This window comes from Heloderma suspectum, chromosome 2 (assembly GCF_057233095.1).
Source record: "Heloderma suspectum isolate Gila_16-S chromosome 2, 16-S_ref, whole genome shotgun sequence".
NCBI lineage: Eukaryota > Metazoa > Chordata > Lepidosauria > Squamata > Helodermatidae > Heloderma > Heloderma suspectum.
Window position 1 is genome coordinate 234,832,700 of NC_139459.1, and position 23,249 is coordinate 234,855,948.

Below are 23,249 nucleotides of genomic sequence, written 5' to 3' on the forward strand. Positions count from 1 at the left end.
CCCCCAGCCTCCCACAAGCACACGTTTCATCCCGGCGCGGAACTTGCCCGGTTCCCGCGTGCCCAGGCTCAGGCCGCGGCGTCAGCTCGGAGGAAGGAGGGAGAGAAGGAAGGGGCGGCAAGCTAGCGGCGAACGCAACACGCGGGCGCTGAGCCGGGCCGGCCGCCGTCTCTGCCGTTCACGTGACGAAGAGGAAAAGGGAGGGAGAGCAGAACCGCTTGCGCGCGTCAATGGAAGAGAGCAAGAGAGCGCGTCACGTGACCCAAAGAAAGGGCGGTAGCCACGCCCCTCTTTTCTTTCATCCTCAAGCGCAGGGGGCTGAGGCCGCCGTTAGACGTCACGGGGTACGACGGCACCTGGCTGCTGTTGAGTGTCTACAGCGTGGCGCCGGGCAGGTGGCCGGGGCTCTTCCCCCTGCGATAACTTGGCCCAACCCGCTTTGTTGTTTTTGGTTTTTGAAAGCAGTTTTTCTTCTTGCGCGGATTACCTCTGGCCGTGGAACCCCACTGGGAGTAAACATAATGCAACATCTTGAAGACGTTATGCCATAATAAAACTGTTAAGTCTTCTAGGCGACACGCAAGCTTTTTCGTGTGTCATGTAGCAGGCTGTTACGGCTCCGCCTCTGGAATTCGCCGCCAAAAGAAACAGTTTAAGAAGTCGTGGGGAGGGCTGGATTCTTCTGCTGATACTTGGCAAATATTTCCAAAAACGTAATGCTTTGTCTCATAAAGGGGGGGGGGGGGCTCTCCACCACGAATATCTTTGAAACGGATGCAACTTCCTGTTAAGGAAAGTGGGTTTGGTTTTCCAGACCTTGCTTTATACCGTAGGGCCTATGTGTTGACCTGTACTAAATTTTGGTCTTTTCCAGTCTGATTAGATTTTCCACCCTCCTCAGTTCTAGAAGTCTTTTGTTTGGATCTTCTTTCCAAATGGATAGCACTAGGTTCTCAGCATATTAGAATAGACAAGATACCCCCTCCCATTTTGACTTTTAGAGAGGTGTAGCTATAATATGTCAATTACAATTTGATCCACACTCATGTTCAATTGATTTTATGGGGAAATCCAGATTTTAAAATTGGAAAGAAATTTTTTTGTGACAGACATGGGCACATAAGATAATTTTTACTTTGGGTCAATTATTGGGTCCGGATGATGAGTTTCTGTCATTCTCTGATCTGTAAGCTAAATATGATTTACTTGCTATGGCTGAATGGCAATACTTGGAATTGTGACACATGTTGGAATCTAGGTTTGGTCCAGCTGCTTTTATGGCTTTGGGGTCTCCATTGTTACGGCTTCGGGGTCTCCATAGTGGCTGCTCAGTCATATCAACCCACAATTCATGTATATAGATGCTTGTTATCAGTAAATAAGTATGAGACTCAGAGTCTAAGACAGGAGCGGAATAGAGAATTGGAGTACCCCATTTTGCCTAACCAATGGACTGTTGTTTTAGAGGCTGTTTCTGAAGTATCTATGGACTTTAGGCTATGCCTTATTTAGCAAAGAATCTTGTTTCGGTTTTATTGGACTCTACAACAACTTTTTTAATAAGGTTTTGTCTAATTCACATAATTGTTGGAGATGTAATACACCTAATGCTTCTGTTAGACAGCAATCCTATAGCTACTAGACACTGTCTAGACGGCCATAGGATTTTTCAGTTTCTGGGAACCGAGGTTATCCGATCTCAGTTTTCAGAAACTGCGCTTCCCACCCCCTCGTGACCAGCGCAGTTCTTTTTGTGCACACTGCTGTCTCCATGCTCCTAAACTGAGCATGGAGAAGGTGAAAAGGAGGCAGTCCCAGGGTCAACAAGGGAAGAAGACCATGAAAGCCACTTTAGACAGCTTCCTATCGGGTATCTGGACCCTTCCCTCCCCAAAGCTGCGGCTATACACAAATGCAGGGCAGCTGGAGCACAGAGGAGAGGATCCCTTCTGTGCTCTGCTTGCCCTGCATGGGGTGCCAGCCTTTGAGTTCAGAGGCTGACATCTATCTCCATAGCATTGCACCCTTATTCATATGTTTTGACAATGCCCAATAGTCACTGCCTTTGGGGAGGAGGTCATAAAAGGGATAAACTTTGTACTGGAACACTCTTTAATATTGAATGATGTACATGTCCTCCTAAACTATTTCCAAGTTTCTTGGAAGTTAACATATGGTCAGCGCAAATGGGTTTTCCAAGCCCTCTTGAGAGCAAAAGACTGATATTACAGCATAGGAAGGATAAATGTTCACCTCCTATAATGCAATGGATTGAGGACCTAACAATGCTATCAGCATTTGAACAGGTGGTATATAGGCACCACTTGCAAATGGATAAATATATGGATATTTGGTCTGCTTTTCTTGAAGTTTATGCATAATCTCGTTTTGTTTTTCTAGAATGTTGTATTTAATTGAATATTTATGTTTCTATGCATGTAATTTCTTGTCTTTTTCCTCTTTCTGCATGATTTGTTTTTGTTTTGTTAAAATTACAATAAAATTATTAATATTTTAAAAAATCTTGAAGAAGATTTTTTAAAATCTTCTTCAAGAAGATTTTAAAAAAATTGGAAGAAGAATTGGAGAAGAATTGGAGAAGAATTGCTCATGCAGTTCCCATCAATACTATCTGGTTTGTAAAATCATGCCTAACCTGGCCCTGAAGCCTTGTGGGGTAGCTGTGAGGGCATGAGTCATTCATGAGGGATGCCATTCATCCCGTGGATGTTACTGGGTCTTACAGCCAGTGTAAAAATATATCCCACCCACAAAAGATGCATCAGAACTACAATCCTGTTCCACAGAATTCTTGTAGAGGTGTATATGTCTGGGAGAAAGGATCATCCATTATGTTCTGTGGAACTTGTGCAATACTATTTCCAAGTAAAGTTGGTAGAGTAACATACAAAAAAACAAAAGAACAGGAACAATCAATCAAACAAATGGTGGGAGCACCCTGTCAGCAAATCGCAGCCCACGTGCTTATCTAAGCCCATCAGCTGCCTCACAGTGAACCATCCTGGCCATCCCCATAGTATGACAGAGGGCTTCAGGTACGAACATTGCTTCCAGATCAACTTTTCCCCCCTCAAATCTCACTTAAAACTTTGGACCTTGGAATGGGGATGAAATATCATGGTATTGAGCATACTGTTGTGGGGGTAACTGCTGCTCTGTAGTTACTGGGATTCACTATTTTTGCTCAGGTGTTAAGTCTGGGAGCAGGGTCCATTTGCCATCCAGCTCCCCATACTGATGGGTGCCACAAAGGGTCCAAGTTGTGCAATAAATAGTGCCCCCATAGTTGGTGGTAGGGCAACTATTTCCCTCTATGGCTTGCTCCTCAGATTATCTTTGCGAGTATATTGTCCTTGCTGCCCTTTGGTCAGCTGCAGGCCTATATATGGAATTTGAGAATGCTGCCCTCCTGTCACAAATAGGTAGAGTTCTTGGGGGTTTGAGTGTTTGCCATTCCTGTGAATACGCCTTGTGTTCAGTACGTGGTTGTGAGGTGTGGTTTTCCCCTTGGCATCCTGTCTCCACCTATATTACACTGTGTGCAATGCCTTACATAGTTGAGCTGCGTAAACTAGACTAATCCACAAACATTTATGCCATAATAAATGTGTTTGTCTTTGAGATGCTACAGGACTTTGTTTTTTTATTGAATATTGTTATCTGCTTCAGCTGGAAGTTTGCTGACCTGCTTGTTGATATTTTATCTTGCTCGTGTAAGCTATGAGAACAGATAGGACAGGGATGTTTTATATGTTATAGCATATTAATATTTTAATATTGTTACACTCAAGGGACAGGATGTGTTAAGAACAATAAATATTAGTAAAAGTACGATCCTCATCTAAAGCTAAACTAAATCAAAAACAACTAAAGTTTTGTAGAATAACTTTTGTAGAAGCAATGTAGATTGTATGCTTTTTCATCAGAAAATGTGTTGCACTGGTGGCAAACTACTACTGTAAAAACAAGAAAGGGTCTTGTGGTGCCTTAAAGATTAGCACATTATGGCATAAGCTTTCATGGACTATAGCTCACTTCAGCAGATGCATGAGGTACTATTGTGTACTTCACTTCTTTTTTAATGAGAATCCCTGTGGTTCACAGATGCATTTTTAAATTTACAAAGCAAGATTGCATAGGATCTCTTAAGATTAAACCATAGCTATTCTGTATTAAGTGACAATCCAGGATATTCACTCTTACTTAATAATGTAAATGCTGTGGTGAATCAGACAAGGAGCCACTCCTTCCTGAGTTTTTTTTTTTTTTAAAGAATCCCAGAAACCATTACAGTGCTAGATGATCCATCAGAAATTGGTGGTCCACCATCCACCACAATCTACTTGTTGTATAGTCTCTGGCATTCCTTTGGTGCTCATGTCAAAGAGTTCTAGAATAGCGGTGTTCTTATGCTCAACCCTATGGCAGTGGATTATTTAATTTAGAAGGTAGAATGGGCTTAGCAATAGAAAGCAACTATTCTATTGACAATCTCACCGTAAAACATTTACTCTTTAGCTTGTTTCGTTACATCTGATTCTTGCTAAACCGGCTCTGCCCCCAGGAGATAGGGTTACCATGTGGGGGATGCTTATGTAGCAGCCCTTTTTGCAATGGGATTTTGAAGTTAGCACACTGTAAAACATTTTTTTAAAGGCTAATAGCGACTGAGCTGAGCACGGATTTAGTTTTAGCCGGTTACGCTCAATCTAATGTTAATTTGAAGGCTCTCCTCCTCCTTCCGGACAAGCTGTGATCATGTGAAAACACTTCGGTAAGTCAACTTCAAAATCACTTTGGATTCTGACAAAATTCCATCCAAAAATGGAATCGGCTCATAAGCCAACTTAAATTTTGCTGCAGATATAAAGCGTAACTATAATTAAAAGTACAAAGGCACAGCAAATAATTTGGCGTTCGATGGTGTCCTTTGTTCATCGTCCCAGACACGTGATCGTGGGGACTGTAATTGGATGCGTTTCTGCCTCTTTCCCACCCCTCCGCGGCCGAGTTGCTTCGCAGTGCGCAAGCGCGGAGTTCCTTAGGCTGGGACTACAATTCCCGTCATACCACACGAGCCCCTCTATTGCCGACCCCCCCACACCTCGGTTCCGGAGCTTGCTGAGGGAGGTTGCCCGGGCCGGACCCGGCAGCGGCCCCGAGCGGTCGGGCTCGGGTGGGCATGGGGGGCTGCCTTTCCTCGCAGGCGGCTGATGACCTGTCGCTCCTCAACGACTCTACGGGCGATGGGGCAAGCCTTGGGCCTGGGGATCCACCTCCGCCGCCCATCCCTGCCCCGCCGCCCCCCTACCAGGTACCGACTCGGGGCAGGGGAGGGCTTGGAGCTCTGGGGCGGAGGTTCCCCGGCTTTCGCCGATTGCTGTGCTGGGCGTGGGGGTCAGCCGTGGGTAGCCAACGAGGCGCTCTCTGCTGGACAGAGGGGTAGTACGAAGACGTATGGGGCGGATACCGGGTTTGGTTTACTGGACCGAGAAGCGAGGGAGTGTCTGGAACCATGATGGAGGAGACCCCGACTTCTTCCACATACATGAACTAGACCCAAGTACACAAGGATGGAGCTTGATGCGCTCTTCGCTGCCATTCATCCCGTGGATGTTACTGGGGCGAATTTACTCTCGGCTAGGAATGGCCATGTGATGTCAAGCAGGGGCGTGGAACAGTGTTTTTCAAACTTGGGCTGCTTCCAGACGAAGCTTTTATCATGCCATTGCCTTGCCTCATTCATGGACTTTTAGGGGGTGGGTGTATTCTATTTGTAACCATCCCGTGTTTTCCCCAACACTTCTTCCATTTTCTTATCACTAAAAAAATCTGTTGAGGAGGTACAGGCAGAATAGCTCTGCAGTGCCTTTTTATTGGTAGCACCCTTTAGAGAGAAAGGTATTGCCCCTTTAAACTTTGGGTTCTGTAGGTACAGCTGAGATTTTAGTTTGTTTGTTTTTTATCAGGCCCTGGTAGTTTTGTTATTTTACACTTTTAAAAAACTGGTTTAAATTCTTGAATGTTAAAGGTTTTATATTATGTTTTATGCTATGAATCACACAGAGAGCTTTGGCTATAGAAATGTAATTAATGAATGAATCTGTCAATCTACTGCTGTCCCCTACCAGAGAGAAGGGTATAAAACAGAAATGGAGGTATTCAGACTGAGATCATGGTGGGCATTCTGAGTGAAGGACCTGGAGTTGTGGGACAGTTATGGAAGATGTCACCTCATACCAGCAAGTAGGAAATGGAAAACTGCAAGAATAATTTACTAGACAGAGTGGTGGGCTAGGAGCAGTTCCAGACAGATGGCTTCTAATGCTATCAGCCAAAAGACATTGTGCAGCTATTCCATCTTTTCCAGCCTAACAGATCTTGTGTTGTTAAAAAAAAAGAAGACAGACGAAGTAGTGAGAAAACACAGGAGGAGGATTACAAATGGAAGACATTGTCTGGATCCCAACAATATTCAGTTGAATGAGCCAGGGCAATTGCAGAATAAAAGCCTTATCTATAAACACCCTAGGTTGAGAGGACAAGATTCAAATGCCTTCAGCTGTGAACTATTTCACATAAGGGTTTGTTGGGGGGTGGGGTGGACGTACACCTAAGCCGTTTTCTGTGTATAATTAAGGTATGAATGTAACAACACATGCTTGCAATACATGTATCATACAGATACACTTGTCAGGGAGCCAGGATTGAGTGCAGTCCTATCAAATGCACACTGGTAGCAAATCTGGGTGAATGTGTGACATGGTCCTTACTGGGCAGCATTGAACAAGCCACAATCAGGTTAACTTACCTAACAGAGTGGATGAGTATAAAAGGCAAGTTTCAAATGTAATGTGAAAAAGTGTGCCTGTGAGGAAGTAGCCACAGTAGAGTGGAGTATAAAGTCTGATTCATTTGTAGAGAATCAGCTATTTGAAGAAGCTGGAAGTATACACAGCTTCTAGGAAGTTTGGCAGTTTGACTTGCAATTGAAGTTGGACTGAAAAAAAATGGAGTTATGAATCACTCTGTGGAAGGTGCTAGTGAAGAGGCTTTCATGCTTTGCTGAAGAGGTTGAATGTCCAGACCCATGGGCTTTTGGTTGCAGATGAAGGTTTAGGCTCCAGGGTCTGTCTTAGTGGCAAGTGTGCTTGCACCATTCCTGATAAATTTTCAGAAGAGACTGAGCCCAGGCCCTGGTATCCAGGGAAGCTACATCAGGTTTCATATACTACTACTATCCCTTTCCACAGAGAAATTACCTAGAACACAGCCTCTTCCTTTGAACAGTTGTCCCATGTGCCTCTGATTGCTTTCCTATGTCTTCGTTTTGGAGCAATTTCATGTTTCTCTTACTTGCATTTTTGCAAGCTGCCATACCTGCAAGGCAGCATTCTCCAAAGTCAGGTGGCCAGTCTATTGAGAAAGAAAAGGCTGGAGAAACTGAGGGAAAGTGCAATTGTTTCATCCTGTGGGTCACCATAGATATGTTTGAACCTACATGGAGGGGATAGGCAGCACAGACAATGTTTCACTTCTAAGAAAAGCAGGAGAATGGAAAGATTAACCTTCTGTCCCCCATAAAGTATCAGAGCAGAGCTTAGAAAAAATACATAGATGGGTAGGAAATTATTCACAGTGACTACAAAAAAACTCTTCCGTTATCTGCTGAAGCTGATAGGCAGCAGATTAGGCAAATAAAAATCCTACTTCTCTCTCTCTCTCTCTCTCTCACTCACTCACTCACTCACACAGTGCTAGCCTATGGAATTTATTCTAGAGGATGTTGTGAAGCCCAATAGCATAGATAGAACTTTAAAGAGTTAGATAAACACATGAAAGAGACATGTTTTGGTGGCAACCACCCTACTCAGAATTAGTATACTGCACATTGGCAGATGATGTAAGCCAGGGATAGGCAACCCAGTGCTCTCCATGTTTTGGGTCACAACTCCCATAATCCTTGACCATTGGTCATGCTGGCTGGGGCTGGTGGGTGTTGCAGTCTACAACATCTGGAGGGCACTGGGTTGCCTATCTTGATGTACGCTAACAGGGAATGGATGTCATCGTGTTCTGCTTCTGAGGTTCTTGTAGCTTTTGACTGGCCGCTGTTAGAATGCTGAATTAGGTGGACCACTGGTTTCAGCTATCATTTCAGTACTTATATCCTGATCCTCTGACCAGTGTTCATTACTATTACCATATGCTATAGACACCAAATATTTATGCATCCCATGGGGCAACTTGTAGTTTGCTGAAGTGCCTTCATTGGTTTAAGATGCAGGAGCTCAGAAGCAAGGACGTGGTGCTGTGTGAAAGGAGCTGGAGCATGATTTTAGCATTCTAACACTATACAATTGGACCAGTCTCACAACAAATGTTTATCTATATGCATCCCTGTTAGAGGAAAAGAGGTGGATCTGATAATTTTATAGAGTTAATTAGTCCTGCAAGGATCCTAACACCTGAGTGTATAGAAGATCCATAGGCATCTGCAAATTACACCCTCATTGATTAGTGTGTGTATTCTGGCTGCGTCCCCTGGAAAAGCTTCAAACACCAATGAAAAAATGGATGACGGTACCATGATTGAGCCTAGGGGTGGGCAGAAAGTAGATCTCCAGATGTTTGGACTTCAACTCCCAGTATTCCTGACCATTGGCCATGCTGGCAGGAGCTTCTGGGAGTTGAAGTCTAAAACATCTGATTTAGCCTACTTGGTGTACAATAGAGTAGATGTTACCTAACAAGTTTCAGCCCCAGGTATGCAAACATGTTAAGTAGCCTGCGTACATGTGAATGCATGAGCTTTAAGGATTACATTTCTGTAAACACATGTAGACCTTCTGAAATGTAGTGGTCTGTGAAGAAAAGGAATTGTTGCAGGCTGGAGTGCTATGTGTGAGTCTGGGAATGGCTCCATTTGATTGCTGCCTGGTTACAAAAGTAGCAAGTATTTAATAACCACTTGCTCTTCTGACTTCCTAGGAACATGCATCGATTCCAGTGTATCACCCTACACCCAGCCAGGCACGTCTTGCCACACAACTAACAGAAGAGGAGCAGATCCGTATAGCTCAGAGGATTGGACTAATTCAACATCTTCCCAAAGGAATCTTTGATCCAGGCTCAGAGCCATCGGAAAAGAAAATCAAAGAGTATGTTCTCCATGTGCAATGTTCTGCATTTATCGTGTTAGCTCAGGTAGCACCCTGCAAACGCCATAGTAACTATTTCCTAATGGATGCATAAATAGCCTTTATACCTCAATGACAGTGTGCAGCAATTTGCTTTCCAAAATGCAACAGGAGTAGATTGTACTGTACCATCCCTGGTTTAAAACAAAGCTCTTGCCTGCTGCCCTAAAGAAAAATTACAGTTGCTCAAAGGCACTGTTCTAGTCTGTATAGGCAAGGATGTAAAGCATAGGCAAATTAGTATTTTTTCCATAGCCTGTTGCTGTAGATGTTTGTAGAGGCTTACCCCTCCTCCCATTTTTAAGAACCTCATGTTGCTTGAATCCAGTTTCCAAATGGAGCAAATAATCTTGAATAATTCACTAGGCAGAGTTGTGGGACTTTGCAATAATTGTGGAGAGGACTTGAAGAAATGGGCAGAAAACTGACTTAAAAGCTGGGAGTTGGGAAAGTGGCTATAAAGCAAAATGATCTATAGTCTTAAGCCAGAAACCCCCTCCTTTAGGTCTTTCCTTTATACCATATGCATCTATAGGACTTACCTTTAGACCTATGCATGAACAAATCCTAGATACTCTCAACCATCCCTGTCCTTTATTATTTAGCATTCCTTAGCCTCCAAAACTATAATTAGATGTTGTCATCCCAGCTCATCTGGGGGGAGAGAGTGTGCGCGTGCGTGTAGAGAGGGGTGTTGGTGGTGGAGTAAGTGAACATAGATTAATTTATGTCAGCGCCAACAGATAAGGTAACCTGAATGTAGCCTGTGGCCAGCTGTGCTGGATCCATGATACTGCAGAACAGTAGCCACACCTCCATAATGCGGCCCATCATTTTTTTGAGAACTGCTCTCATAGTAAATGAGATCAGTCACAGACTTGTATTAGGAACTAGTTTCACAGGAAGTAGCTGAACCCTGATTGGTAGAGAAATAACATTATATACCATGGGTGGGGAACCTGTGGCCCTCCAGATGTTTTTGGACTCCCAACTCCCACCAGCATGGTCAATGATCAGGGGTGATGAGGGTTGTAGTTGAACATCTGGAAGGCCACAGGTTCCTTACCCTTGTAGCAAACTCATCTTCTGAGTGTGGATCCCAATTGGCCAATGCAGCATCACCCACATACAAGAGGGGGTAGCAGCAGGTTTGGGGGCATCGTAAGGTTCAAAAAATATTTAAGGAAAAAACCCTAAAAGGAGGGGAATGACAGTAAGGACTTGGTAAACTCAGTGGGTATAGAATGCTGGCTCTTGGAGGGAATGGAATAGAGTATCCAGGGAAAAAGCATGGCTGACTGGCACCCTGAACAGAAGCACTCCATACTGCAGTGTTTTGTTGCAGGTCTCACTTGTGTATTATTGGTCAGAAGGTTATTTTGCTGGGGGGGGGGGGGCATGGTCCGCACAGAGGTAAGGCACTGACAGCACAGTGATCTTGTGACTTCACAGAAGTGCTTATCTGTAAGTACCTCCCCTTGTCACATTTTTGGAAGGCACATGGTGCTGGAGAAATTATGCTATACAGAATTTGGATGTGTCTGGGTTTCTGTTCCTTACCTCCATCTTTCCAACAGTTAATACACTTTAACTGATTCTAAAAATTATGCTTTCCAATGGAAAAAAGATTAACAGCATACTAAACAATGACATTATACCAACATTTCCTCTTCCTAAAACTAACAAAAAATGATTACCAATCATTAACATTTGTGGACTATTTTAACATTGTTTAAACCACTTTCATTGTTGCACAGACTTAGCAGAAGACAAGTGATATTTTTTCAAGTTACCAGGAGCACAGAGAACATGAAGGTATATAGGCAGCATTTTTAAAATGAAACCGATCTCTCTTCTGTCTTTGAATATATCTAACCACTGGAGTTTTGACATGTAGACAGTATAGTTTTTTTAATGTATCAAGTAAATTAATAGAACATACATCAGATTTTAGTTAGGATAGACTATCCAATAGAGAATGTCCAAGTTAAGGGATGGATGCGCATGGAAGAAGGTCCTTGTATCTCTGACTTGGAAAATTGAACAAAACAAGATGGAGGATCTATCTGTACATATCTTGTATGATTTTCAGTACAGTTCTGACCACTATAAGAAATGTTTTTTTTTATTAGGCAAGTTGTCTGTCTAGCAGTGTCTATCTTGCCCAATAAAGGGTGCTTTCATAAGATCATCATTTTGCCATGCAGCTGTTGAGGACGTGTAAATCCACCAAATAGTGACAACTATTAGTGTGAACTGACTTTACCTTGAAAGGAACCCTAATATTACAGTACCAAAAATCTAAGGTACAAAAAACCCACCTTCCTCTCTTGTGGGCCTCAGCACCTGGGAGATATTTGGGGGGAGCCTGAATGATTTACCTGTTGCTAGAAGGAAGTTTGTGCAGCCCTTTCAAATTGCCCCTCTAGAATGTAACACAAGGGTACTTTAAAATGTCATTAACTGAATTCAGCAGGAGGTGGTCTGGGGTCTGTTTTGCAATATTTAAAAGAACCAAGCATAGGGCAAGATTGTTGTTCAGTCGTGTCCGACTCTTCGTGACCCCATGGACCATAGCACGCCAGGCCTTCCTGTCCTGCGCACTCTCCCGGAGTGTGCTCAGGTTCATATTCATTGTATCGGTGATGCTATCTAGCCATCTCATCCTCTGCTGTCCCCTTCTCCTTTTGCCTTCAGTCTTTCCCAGCATCAGGGTCTTTTCCAGAGATTTTTCTCTTCGTATTAGGTGGCCAAAATATTTGAGCTTCAGTATCTGTCCTTCCAATGAGCACTCAGGGTTGATTTCCTTTAGAATTGACTGATTTGACCTCCTTGCAGTCCAGGGGACTCGTAAGAGTCTTCTCCAGCACCATTTGGGCAGGGAATTGAGACAGGAGGCTTTGAAACCATCTTACAGCATCTTTATGTTAACGATCCAATTTCCTTTTCTCTCTGCCTGACTCCAGGTGTGTGATCTGCATGCTGGATTTTGTCTATGGAGATCCCATCCGGTTCCTGCCCTGCCTGCACATCTACCACGTTCACTGCATTGATGACTGGCTGATGCGATCATTCACTTGTCCTTCTTGCATGGAGCCAGTTGACGCTGCTCTGCTGTCCTCCTATGAGACTAACTGAGGTGGCTCTCTGCCCTGCTCTTGTTAGTGCTTCAAGCTGTGGCTGTGGGGGGGGCTGGGATGTGGCGCACACTTTTATTTGCACGCTGCTGGGATACACCAAAGAATCCTATGGCAAAGAAACTGGTCCCAAGCCCCAAGGACAACTCACAGCCATTTCTGGCTTGGCTGGCTAGAGTGACTTGTGCCATATTTGAGCATTGTATCCAGCGTAGGTGGCGATGCGGGGAGAGGAAATGGTAAAGCTGGAGTTGTCCTTCCACTCCACCCACAAGTGAATTTGAAGAAAAAGATTATTCTTTGAAACTATTCTCTGCCCACACACCATTCTAAATGTCCAGAGTTAGCAAGTACAGTATGCCTAAGGTGCTGCATTGGATTGGTAACTTTGGCCAAAAAAAGACAGCTATCTAAAACTGATGTTGGTAACAAAAAAATTATTTTAAATCTGAAGAGGTGTTCTGGGGGTTGTTACAAGCTCTGGTCAGTGTGTGGCAGAATTAAGAGTTTTGTTAAGTGGCTTTTTTTTTTAGCATTCCCCCTTTCATCCTGCAAAAGTGAAGAATGCTTCATTTAAAGGGGGCCAGGGCCAGGTATATTTCAATCTTGTGTACTATTGAAAACTCGCCCATTTGCTGCAGTGCAGAAAAGAAGCCTAAGGAGTTTGTCTTCTTCCTTTGTGGGGCAGTTTGGAGCAGTGACATTGCTGGGAAGGGAGACAGAGCTTGATTCTGTAGCTGTTGGAGGCAGAGCGCTTCTATTTAAAGGTTGGTATTTCAGCTAAGAAGAATGAATAGTATTTCCTTGCTCTCCTCTGCTTTTAAAGGTTTTTCCCTAAATCAAGAGGGGAGTTTTATATCCGTTCTGAAGAGGTGCACCATAGTGCTTCTGAAGCCTTTGTGGGGCAGGCAGCTGTTATCAAGTTTATACAAATCCACAGAGTCAGGAGAGAGTGATTTTATATTATCACATGGATAGAATGGATCCAAAGGGCAAACAGATTTTCTGACACAATTTTCATTTGGGTGCAGTTAATTGGATTGGGGGGAGGGGTGTACATGTCTCTCACAATTCAAAGTTCCTGTCTTTCCACAACACTCCAATGAAAACAGTATTGGCACTTTTTAGACATTTTGTTAGCATGCTTATAGGATGAGAGACAGAAAAGTTATTTGTAAATAATAATTTTTATAAAACGTTGGTGACTCAGTATGGTGAAACCCCTTCAAGAGACTGACTGCTGGTTAAGGCATTCAAGTGCACTATTATAAAGGATGAGGAAATTAAACTTGTTTGTTGCCCAATGTTTATTCTGTTTGCCTTACACAAAATCAAGTGAAGACTTTTGTCCCATAGGAAACTGCTAGTGCAGTCTATTAGTTAGTGCCATGCAGCAAGCCCACTGTTTGGAAAGGTTTCCCTTAGTCATGCTGTTTATTGCCTTGCAAGTGGAGAGGTGTGAAAGTGCTTTTCTGATTATGTATTGTCCTTAACAAGGATCTAGCACTTGAAAGTGAAACTGATGTACATTGCATTCAAATGGAAATAAAATAGATTGCCTATAATTCCTTGCATATATAAACATATACTGGCTAAGCGACTACTCAAATCCCTTCCACAACTTTTTCAACTAAAGCAAACGTGAGCAGTACCTGACAAGGAGAATCTTCTACTGGTCAACTAGCAGTGATTATATTCTGCTCTAGTTTTGATTTTTCTCTATAGGTAGAATCCGTGGCCAGCCAAAATTATCTGAATCAGGCATAAAATAACAGAATCCCATGTCAAGGTTTGGGCCCTTCCTCTTTCCTTATTGTTTCAGGGGAGGAACAGCAGTTGCTTTCCAAACCACACTGCAAGCCTCCTTTCATTAGTGGGCAAGGGGCACTGATCTGTGATCTTTTGCAGGGTCAAAGGCTGCATTCCTTTGGTTATAGAGTGGTCAGTGACCACATATTGACAGCAGGCAAGGCTACAGGATGGCCAAGTGGTCAGATATTACGGTTGTTGTGGTCCAAAACATCTGGAGGTCACCACACTGCCTACCCCTGCTCTAGCCAATGCATTCCATTGCACCTCACCGCCTTCCAGCCATTCTCTTATCTCCTTGTGGCAGCTCGATTAAGCCACCTGAAGGCATAGGAGATGTGGGGCTGCATGGAAAGGGCTGCTCACTCTGACTTAAGAGGATTATAGGACAAAGTGGGTTTAGAGCAGGAAGATAGATTCAGACTATGTCCCTGGAGTCTGCCTCTCTTCAGCCCCAAAATAGTATGTTGTACTCAGCTGCTGTGTGGGAAGTTCCAGTTTTCCACTGCCAATTATCACCTAAAATATGTGCTGATGTCCTTCAAGGCACAATACTACTGCCTCTGGTAGCACCAAGTACATAAGGGCATTTCCAGCCCTTTTGTTTACTGATATGGGACAGAAGGAAAAAGAGGAGTGTAAGAAGAGGAACTGGAACATCAAGTCCTGCAGTAGTAGGCTATAGTTCAGTGGAGGAGAACAAGCTTAAGGGGCTCTGGTTCAGTCCCAGTAATCTCTGATCAGCGGTAATAGATACTGGTAAAGACTTCTGCCTGAGATCTTGAAGAACCACTCCAGTCAGACAATACCAGGCAGACAAGCCACTGGTATGACTCTGTTGAAGACAGCTTCATATGTAAAGATGAAGTTCATTTAGTACAGAGCAGCAGCAGCAGCAGCACCCAGAACTCCATTTCTCTGTTTTAGTGTTCATTTGAAGACTACATGAGAAAGGGAACAGAGGTGCTCAATTCGGTGTAGAAGCTGAACAAATAAAAGGATGCAAACAACTGAAAGAGGTAAGTGCAGCAATGGAATTTCCCACCTATCAATCGTAGTAAACAAGGAATAGTAATCATTAGGAAGGAAGATATTTACAAAGATATTTTACAGCACAAAGTATATAGGTTAGGTCTGAGTATGCATTGGAAAGAACAAGAACATCTAGAAAATAAAGAAACAGCTTATTTTTTTAACTACAATGAAAGTGGAGATATGTTTTCATACTCTAGTTGCTATCAGATTTGACCCATTTTTTACTGTTTCTTTTCCAGAAGTATGGTAAATGGACAGTTTAAGAAGCTTCTGTCCAGGTAGTTAAGTGTACTACATTTGGAAAACATGCCATAAAAGGAGAACACAGAAGCTTCGTTTTTTTACACAGAGGAAAGTGTATTTTTCCCCCTCCACGAAATTATGTATGCGGCCATAGTGAGAAACTTTATTGTGAAAAAGCTTCTTACATGGGAATGCAAGTTCTGCAATCGCAACTGCCTGTTTCAAGCTGATAAAATACAACTGGCTAGAATTTTATGCAGTCAGTTCACAGTTTTGCCATGTGCCCAACAAGGATCGAATTCCATTTTAGACAAGCTCTTGGGGGGGTACATTCCAGTGGTAGGCATGGCCAAAAATACCAGCTTATTTTAGCTTAAAGCTCTTACTGCCAGTAACTAAGCCTTAGGAGAGGCATTTCAACCTTCTAAAATGGGGAAATTACACAAAAGCTGGGAAACCACCAAACCATCAGTGGTCGGAGACAAATGGGCAGGGCCAGGAGACATGGCCATCTGAGGAATCCTGAAAGGTCAGACCGGGACCCCAGGCCTGAGGTTCTACACCCCTGCCGTAGAGAAAGTGAGCACAAATTGCTTGTGCAAAGTAGTATTCCGTTATTAGGCTCACCCAGCGCAGCTAGACCTGGTACCTTTATACCTGATGGCCATTCATTTCTTCCTATCAATATGCTGAAACACCCTGGGCAATTAATTCTAATAAGAAGTACCTGAAAATAACAGCCAGCATCAAACTGGATCCTCAAAGGACAGATGTTGCTGGAGTCATCTCACTGAGATGAAAGGTCAGCGGTATATATAAAGTTGTCCCTTGGGGCCTCCCACCCTTGTGGGCATGGAACTGCACTTGTCTGCTTGACGCATGTGGTGCAAGGGAGAGAGTTTAGTATAGAGGTAATGGAACTGTGCCTGTGTATTCAAGCTCTAAGCCAAACAATTAGGTTCGTAAGGAAACTGATCCCCTCTCCCTACCATTGTAATGCACATTTTAGAATAATGATTTAATCAGAGGTAAAGACTTAAGTACACAACCAGGGGAAGCAGTTATCCTGTATTAAGCAATCCAGAACATGAACATCTTTTATGATTGACAGGATTCAATTCCAACTCTATTTCATTAATCTTCCAACCTCCTGCCCTATATCCATTTTTTTAAAACCCAGTGTTTTATATAATTCTTTTGATCCAAGAGTCTCAAATAATGCCCAGGCATATGACTATAAGCAGTGATCACTACCACTGTGTTCCAACTTAGGCAAGGAGTTCTCACTCCATAAGAAAAAAAAAACATGCTGTAGCTAAGACCTTTGAATGCTAGGCTTTATAGCTCCAGTAAACAGTTTTAATGGGTTTACAGGTATCAGCAGGAGCATCTAAAATATAGAAAGCAAAACATGGCTGTCAAATAATATCCACAACAAAAATTTATTTTTAAGAGCTAGTATTAAGAATGATTATCAGTGCTCTAAGCTGGGCTGTGGAGGTCGAAAGCAATAAAGAAGGGAGCCTGATCAAGTATGTAACAAGGAAGCAAACTGCAACCCCTTTATAGCAGGCTGGAAACCAGATACCAGTGAAATATTTAAACCTTCCAAGTTGCTTCATACTTTCAACGGCAAATAGTCTCTCATATAACAGCCATGAGCCCCTTTCAGACATTACCTCAGGCTGAATGCATTGGAGGGGGCAGAGATGGGATGGTGTACTCTAGCCCTGCCCCCACCTATTCAGAATGTCTGATACAGGCTCCTACATGCCCACAATTATATGTGTGAAAGGCTTTGCCATATGATCAGGGCTCCCAATCATGTTGAAAAGCCCACATACATTCAAGATGTACACATGCAGGAACCCTTCTGCTGAACATGCATTACTGAGCACAGTACCCCCACTTCTCACACATTAAGAGGGAAGGTCTGAACAGGGCTCAGGTCGGATGAAATTCCAGCAAGAGTACTTAACATTAAAGAGCATTGTTTCCTCTGCCTCAAGGGTCTTGAGTGTCCTACACAAGTGCCAAAGTTGTTCTGATTGGTAGCAAGCAGTGACTGTCAAAATACAAAAAAAACTCAGCTGGTCTTCCTTCACTGTACCAATCCTTCTCTGTGAATATCACGTTTAGCATGGCTCAGAAGTCAGGTATTTTATCTCTGTCCTGACACAAAGAGCCTGTTCCATTAAAAGGAGATGGAACAAACAGGGTAAGTTTCAGAAGGGAACCCCACCTGCATCTCAGCACAAAAACTGGGTTGTATATGCCAGACTATAAAAGGTTTCTTTTTTTCTTTTTTTTTACTACAGTCCAATTGCTGGGAATGTACTGAAGGTCTTACCAGGAAGTTGTCATATCCAGTCACTCTCAGTGACAAAATTCACATCAACTGCAACAAGGGTTTACATTTCAGCTCTAACATGCTACCTTGTGGAAAGTGTATGGAATCAAACTGGAGATACTTGAACATAAGTAAATAAAAAACATAGGTCCCATGTATACAGCAACCAACTGCCAAACCAATGGCCATAAACCTCAGTTCTATATCTCTCCCACAGCCCAAGAACTCTGGCCACAAAGCCCAGGCCTGGGGATAGTCAAAGGCTATAATCATAGTATTTGGAGTTCCATTTGTCCCAGGGCAAGTTTTCACTAATTTTAGCCAGTTTTTCTTCAATACATAATACTTGGTGTATGCGCAGACCAAATTTCTACCTTCTTAGCTAGCAGGTAGGCACAGAATATTCCTCAGTGCTAGATTAGAGCATGCATAGCAGAAGGCTAGGAACGGGTTTAAGCAGCAGAAACCGGAATTCAGAATAAAACCACATAACTCACTGCAACATGCAGTGAAACAGGGAGAGGAAAAAACAGAAAGAAATACAGTCACAGAACTGCCTGACAGCAAGCCTACCAAGAAACCCAGCACCACTCATCTTTCGTCATGGATGGATAAGGATAACGAAGTGCTCTGCGACTACTACTGCCTGCAGTGCACATTGGCTAGCTGCGACCACATTTATGTTTACCTTCAACAGTGAGAGATAATGAATTTGGCAAAGATGGAGCCTCATTCCCATGGTGGAAGCTTCAGGTGTATTGGAAGTGTTAGGCAAAGGGTCAATGCTAAAGATTTTGCCAGCAAGGCATGTTGCCTGGTGATTCAGGGAAAAGACACGTCAGACCAATTCCACTATTTGGGGGATTACAAATAAAAAAATCCTGCAACTAAGGCAAAGTTCTTAGTTTTCAGAAGAAGAGGAAAACAATAAATGAAACTGTGAAGGAGGCTCTAAATTCCCAGATATAAAAGTATGGCAAGTCATCTGCTGCCACGGCAGCATTCAGTCTGTGGGGCAGAGCTACTCTCCTTTGACGCTTTAAATAATTATGTACATCAGAGTCAGTCCAGGCTGGAGATGAAAGCTATTTCACCAAAGGGCGGGTTTTATCATCATCACTGCACTGGTGGGCTTTGTACTTTTTCACTTCAGCCATATATTTGGCCCACGCATCTCCTTTACTTGTCAAAACCTTCAAAAGAGAAAAGGGGAGGCAAATATGAAAAGTTACATATTGAGGATTCTTGCACTTTGAGGCATACCGTATTCAGGGTATGCACAGCACAGTGGTCTACACATCAGTCTGGGAGAGCTGGTGAATTATAGCCCACAGATTGTTGTATTTTACCTGGGGAAACCCATGTTCAAATTCTTGGATTACTGACCATCTCTCAGCCTAATCCAGTCTTCCCAAACTTGGTGTCCTCCATTTGTGCTGGACTACAACTCCCACCATCCCCAGCCAGCATGTTTCTCCTCTTACCCCCTCATCCATTTCCCCCCTCCCCCTCCTCGTTCTCTCTCTCTCTCTCTCTCTCTCTCTCTCTAAGCAAACCTCTCCTTTCTAGCAGAGGCTGAGGACTCATCATTCAGCACCCCAGCAGCTTTCCACACACACAAAAGATGGCAATTTTCCTATGTCTAGAAGGCCAGACCCAACTGCAACATCACTGCCAAATGTAGATGACATGAGGGCAGAAAAGTCTTTGCTTCACCTTCCACATTTACTGAAATGGAAGCTGAAGTTTGCCACAATACTCATGATGGGCTGTCAGTTGAACATTCCTGACAGATATCACAAAGCTTATACCAACTTACCTCATCCTCTGTCTTTTGTTTCTTGGCTACCACTCCTGTCTTCAGGGCTAGCTTGCTGCCCCCTCTCCGCTTGCCCACCTGGGTGAAGGGATAGAAGACTGCAACCGTTATACGAGCCTGGGAGCTGCAAGGGGAATGTTGCCCACTATATAACGGTATAGGGAGTCCTTCAATTAGATCATCTTAGCTCGCCATCACACCTGTCAGTCAGTACAGAGCTGCCGAGCGTTACCTACACCGTTGTGCTAGGAGGGTAAAAGGGTACCTTAGCAGTGTTCACCAATACATCTGTACAGTTAAGCCCAAACATTTAAAAAAAAAAAAAAACAAGTAACAAGAAAGGGAAGTACTCTGAATTCTTTCCAGGCTTGCTATCTGTTAACCATCACTAAACTCTCTCTCACACTCTCCTAAAATTAAACTTTCACTCACATGCCACTTAGTACAGAACTCAGCTGCTAGAATTCTTGCTGATTTGCCTAGGTGAAGCCATACTTCATCAGTTCTAAAAGAGCTACTTTGACTGCCTATCCACTTCTGATCCCAATTCAAGGTGCTGGTGCTCATCCTTAAAGCCCTAAATGGCTTGGGGGCCAAATATCTGAAGGACCCTCCTCCCATATCAACCTGCCTGTGCATTAAGATCAGAGGAAGCCCTTCTCAATAAAAGCCCTTCTCTTGTAGAAGGAATATGGAGAAGAGCCTCCTCTGATCTACCAAAAAACAAGGGGGCTTTCTCTGCAATGGTGCCCCAACTTTGAAATGCCCTCCTACAGTAGGTACACCTGCTGCCAACACAATTATTTTCACCACCAGGTTAAAACCTTTTTCTTTCATTTTTGTAAATTAAAAGCATTATATATTTAAATTTACATTTGTATTTTTAAGCTGGTTGAAATATTTTTATGGCTCTCAATCTTGTTTGTTAATGTTTAGATTTTAGGTCATTTTATTGTATTGAATGCTTAATTTTTTTGTCCATTGCCCTGAAATCCTCTTTGGGATGAAGGAGCAGTAAATAATTTAAAAATAAAATTAAAAATAAAACACAACACAACATCACAATCTGGAATACACACCAAGTGGTTTGCTTTCCTGATAATTATGAGGACAATCAAGTTAGCAGAAGTAGTCTGATATCAAATTCAAATAGCTAAAGAATTATGGCCTTTTCATATGTCTAGGGAAGTGTTATGCATGCTAATATCATCCTAGAATCTTGCATGATTCCCACCCATATATCAAGAAACCTAGATTTCTAACACGGCCTGCAGGCTTCCCCTATAGCTCCTTGCTTCCCTTACAGTCCCATGAAATACTGACAGGCTATGCCTCCTAAGCTCTGCCTATCCTTTCGCCCAATAGCCACACACACTATACGCACCCAAATACTTCCCCCCTTCATACTTAAATCAAAACTCTATTTAGAAAAACACACACTTTGTAAGCAAAACTTGCTTATTTTGTAATGCTTAGGCTGCAATACTCTGCACACCTACCTAGGACTAAGTCCCACTGACTTCAATAAAACTTACTTCTGAGCTGACATGCATAGAATTGGGCTGCTATTCCACTAGAATGCAGACCAGGCTCCCTTCCCCATACCCAGTTATATAAGTAAAGCTTGACTAGGAAACTGTGCAATCACATTTGCGCTCTTCCCTGGCTATTGTGAATAAAATGGTAGCAGTTTATTTCAGATTTACCACACCAATAATGATGATGAGAGGAGCTCATTTCTGTTCCAAGACCCATGCTAAGGACTTTAAAACTATCTATGCAGAAAATCTCCTCTATGCTAGGCAAGGAAGCCATTCCAGCTATTCACATGCAGCAACTGTTTAGAGGAAGAAAAAAAATCTCATTCACTTTCAGAAAACTTCCATGTTCACATACCTAACCACTAGCAACTTATCCCTAGCCCTACTTAATGCACCCCAATTCCTTTGCCTATAATAATAATTATAGTAGTAGTAGTCTATCAGTTAAGTTCTTCAGAAGACTGCTAAAACAAAGCATTATGTTGTGGTATCTACTTGCAGATCATAAGGCCTCCGTATGTATGTATTGCTTCCAGTTTGAATAAATCCTCTACGTTATGCTTCTTGTCATGACTGACAGTTTTTGGTCCTCAAAAGGAAGACTCATTGTGGCATTTGCCTTCAATGATGATTCTGCACCTTGCACTTTTCCTTTTCTTCAAACTATAGAAGTACCTGCCTCAAATTAAGATTCCACATAGAAAAATAGACAGAGAACTGTAATTTTGTTGGACTGTCTCAGCTCTGTCTACTGAATAGCTTGACTTCTTGAAACAAGGAGCGGTAGGCAGTTCTGTTGTGGAGCAGGAACACAGCCACTTGGAAATTAAGACACACTGATTTTAATGTTACTTCTAAGCAAACACTTTCAGGATCAGAGAGCAAAAGGGATTTCGAGGCTTGTTCTATAATCTGACACCAGGGCCGATTCAACTGAAATAGTATTAAAATACATATATTTTCTCCTCACAAGTAGCAGCCTCCCTATACCTTATCAGATACAAGACTTACAGGAGCATCCCAGAGTTGCTTGCTTCCAGGTCCACACTCATTCCACAAAAGGAGCAAAGCAGTAACTTGCGCAGCAATGGCTGGCGTTGAGCACAGTACCACAGGATTGTCAACAAATAGTTTTTAAAGTCAGTTCACTTCATGCACACATCTATGCTTAAAGTCAGTTCACTTCATGCACACATCTATGAAGAAAATTTTTGTGTGTGTGTGTGTGTGGGGGGGGAGAATAAGAACTAAAATACCACACCCAGAACAATTAGCCTTAAAATTATGGCTCACATAACGGGTCCTTCCGTAACAGATAGCCACTTTACTGGGAGAGAAGATGAGCGAGAGCCCCCAGAAGGAAGAGTTATAGGGCTTCTAGTAACGTTATTCTGCTACTAGCACAAAAGTATCTATGCCTGGGGGCAGGAACACCAATACGGGAGGGGGAGAGAAGGGGGCATTTTACACAGATGGTAAAGGGCTGCACCGGTCGAATTTTTGCCTGTCAAACATCTGTTAAGGGCTGTCAAAAAAGTAGGTGAAAACTGGACTACCGTTGAGAAGAAAGAAACGGACAGAAGGCACCAGCGCCTCGGTCCTTTACGGGCGGCGGGGGATGGGTAAGAGACGGAAAGTGGAGGAGACGAGGGGAAGGAGAGGGAAGATCAGTGCCCGGATCCCTTACGAAGCTGAGGGCGCTCCCGCTCCGCTTCTTTCCCGGCGGCTCGTGCTCCCCGGGCGGCTCCGGCCGCGGTTCGGTCTCTTTCTGCTTCTCGGCCCCAGCTCCCCCAGTTCCCGGTCCGCTCCTCCCTCCCGCCGCAGCGGCCTCTTCCATGCGCCGCTTGAAGAGCTCCAGGAAGGAGCCATCGTTGGCGAACACGTTCACTCCGCCCGGTCCGGCCGCCTCGGAACCTGGGCCTCTTCCTCCGCCGCCTTGCGCCGCCGCCATCTTCCGCCGCCCTCCCTGCTTGAGTATACACGCCCCGAAGCACTATGGGAAACGATGACAATGCCAGCCGCCGCAAGGCACGGCGGGAAAGCTGCGGAAGTTGGGTTGGGACCACCAATGTCGTTAGCCTACGCACGTCAGAG

The 23,249-nt window shown here is 43.5% G+C and overlaps 3 protein-coding genes across 4 annotated transcripts in view; 1 reads left to right on the forward strand and 2 right to left on the reverse strand.

Annotated features, from left to right (window-relative positions):
- TNPO2 (transportin 2) overlaps positions 1–173 on the reverse strand; it is a 33,092-nt gene extending 32,919 nt beyond the window's left edge. Inside the window, exon 1 of one of the 2 annotated variants that reach the window (XM_084838556.1) lies at positions 48–173. The gene's annotated coding sequence lies outside the window, so the exon portion shown is untranslated. The remainder of the gene's footprint in view (positions 1–47) is intronic. The other variant, XM_084838555.1, reaches the window with a different exon arrangement.
- A 4,961-nt stretch (positions 174–5,134) lies between these two features.
- LOC146354281 (RING finger protein 11-like) lies at positions 5,135–12,744 on the forward strand. The gene is made up of 3 exons (XM_084838563.1): positions 5,135–5,335; positions 9,013–9,182; positions 12,188–12,744. Exons 1-3 carry the CDS (start codon positions 5,204–5,206, stop codon positions 12,357–12,359), a joined length of 474 nt encoding a protein of 157 aa, XP_084694689.1. The 5' UTR covers positions 5,135–5,203; the 3' UTR covers positions 12,360–12,744.
- A 3,756-nt stretch (positions 12,745–16,500) lies between these two features.
- TRIR (telomerase RNA component interacting RNase) lies at positions 16,501–23,133 on the reverse strand. Its single transcript, XM_084838564.1, has 3 exons — positions 22,843–23,133; positions 19,615–19,692; positions 16,501–18,988 (listed from the first exon to the last, which is right to left on the reverse strand). Exons 1-3 carry the CDS (start codon positions 23,104–23,106, stop codon positions 18,881–18,883), a joined length of 450 nt encoding a protein of 149 aa, XP_084694690.1. The 5' UTR covers positions 23,107–23,133; the 3' UTR covers positions 16,501–18,880.
- Between the last annotated feature and the right edge of the window lie 116 nt (positions 23,134–23,249).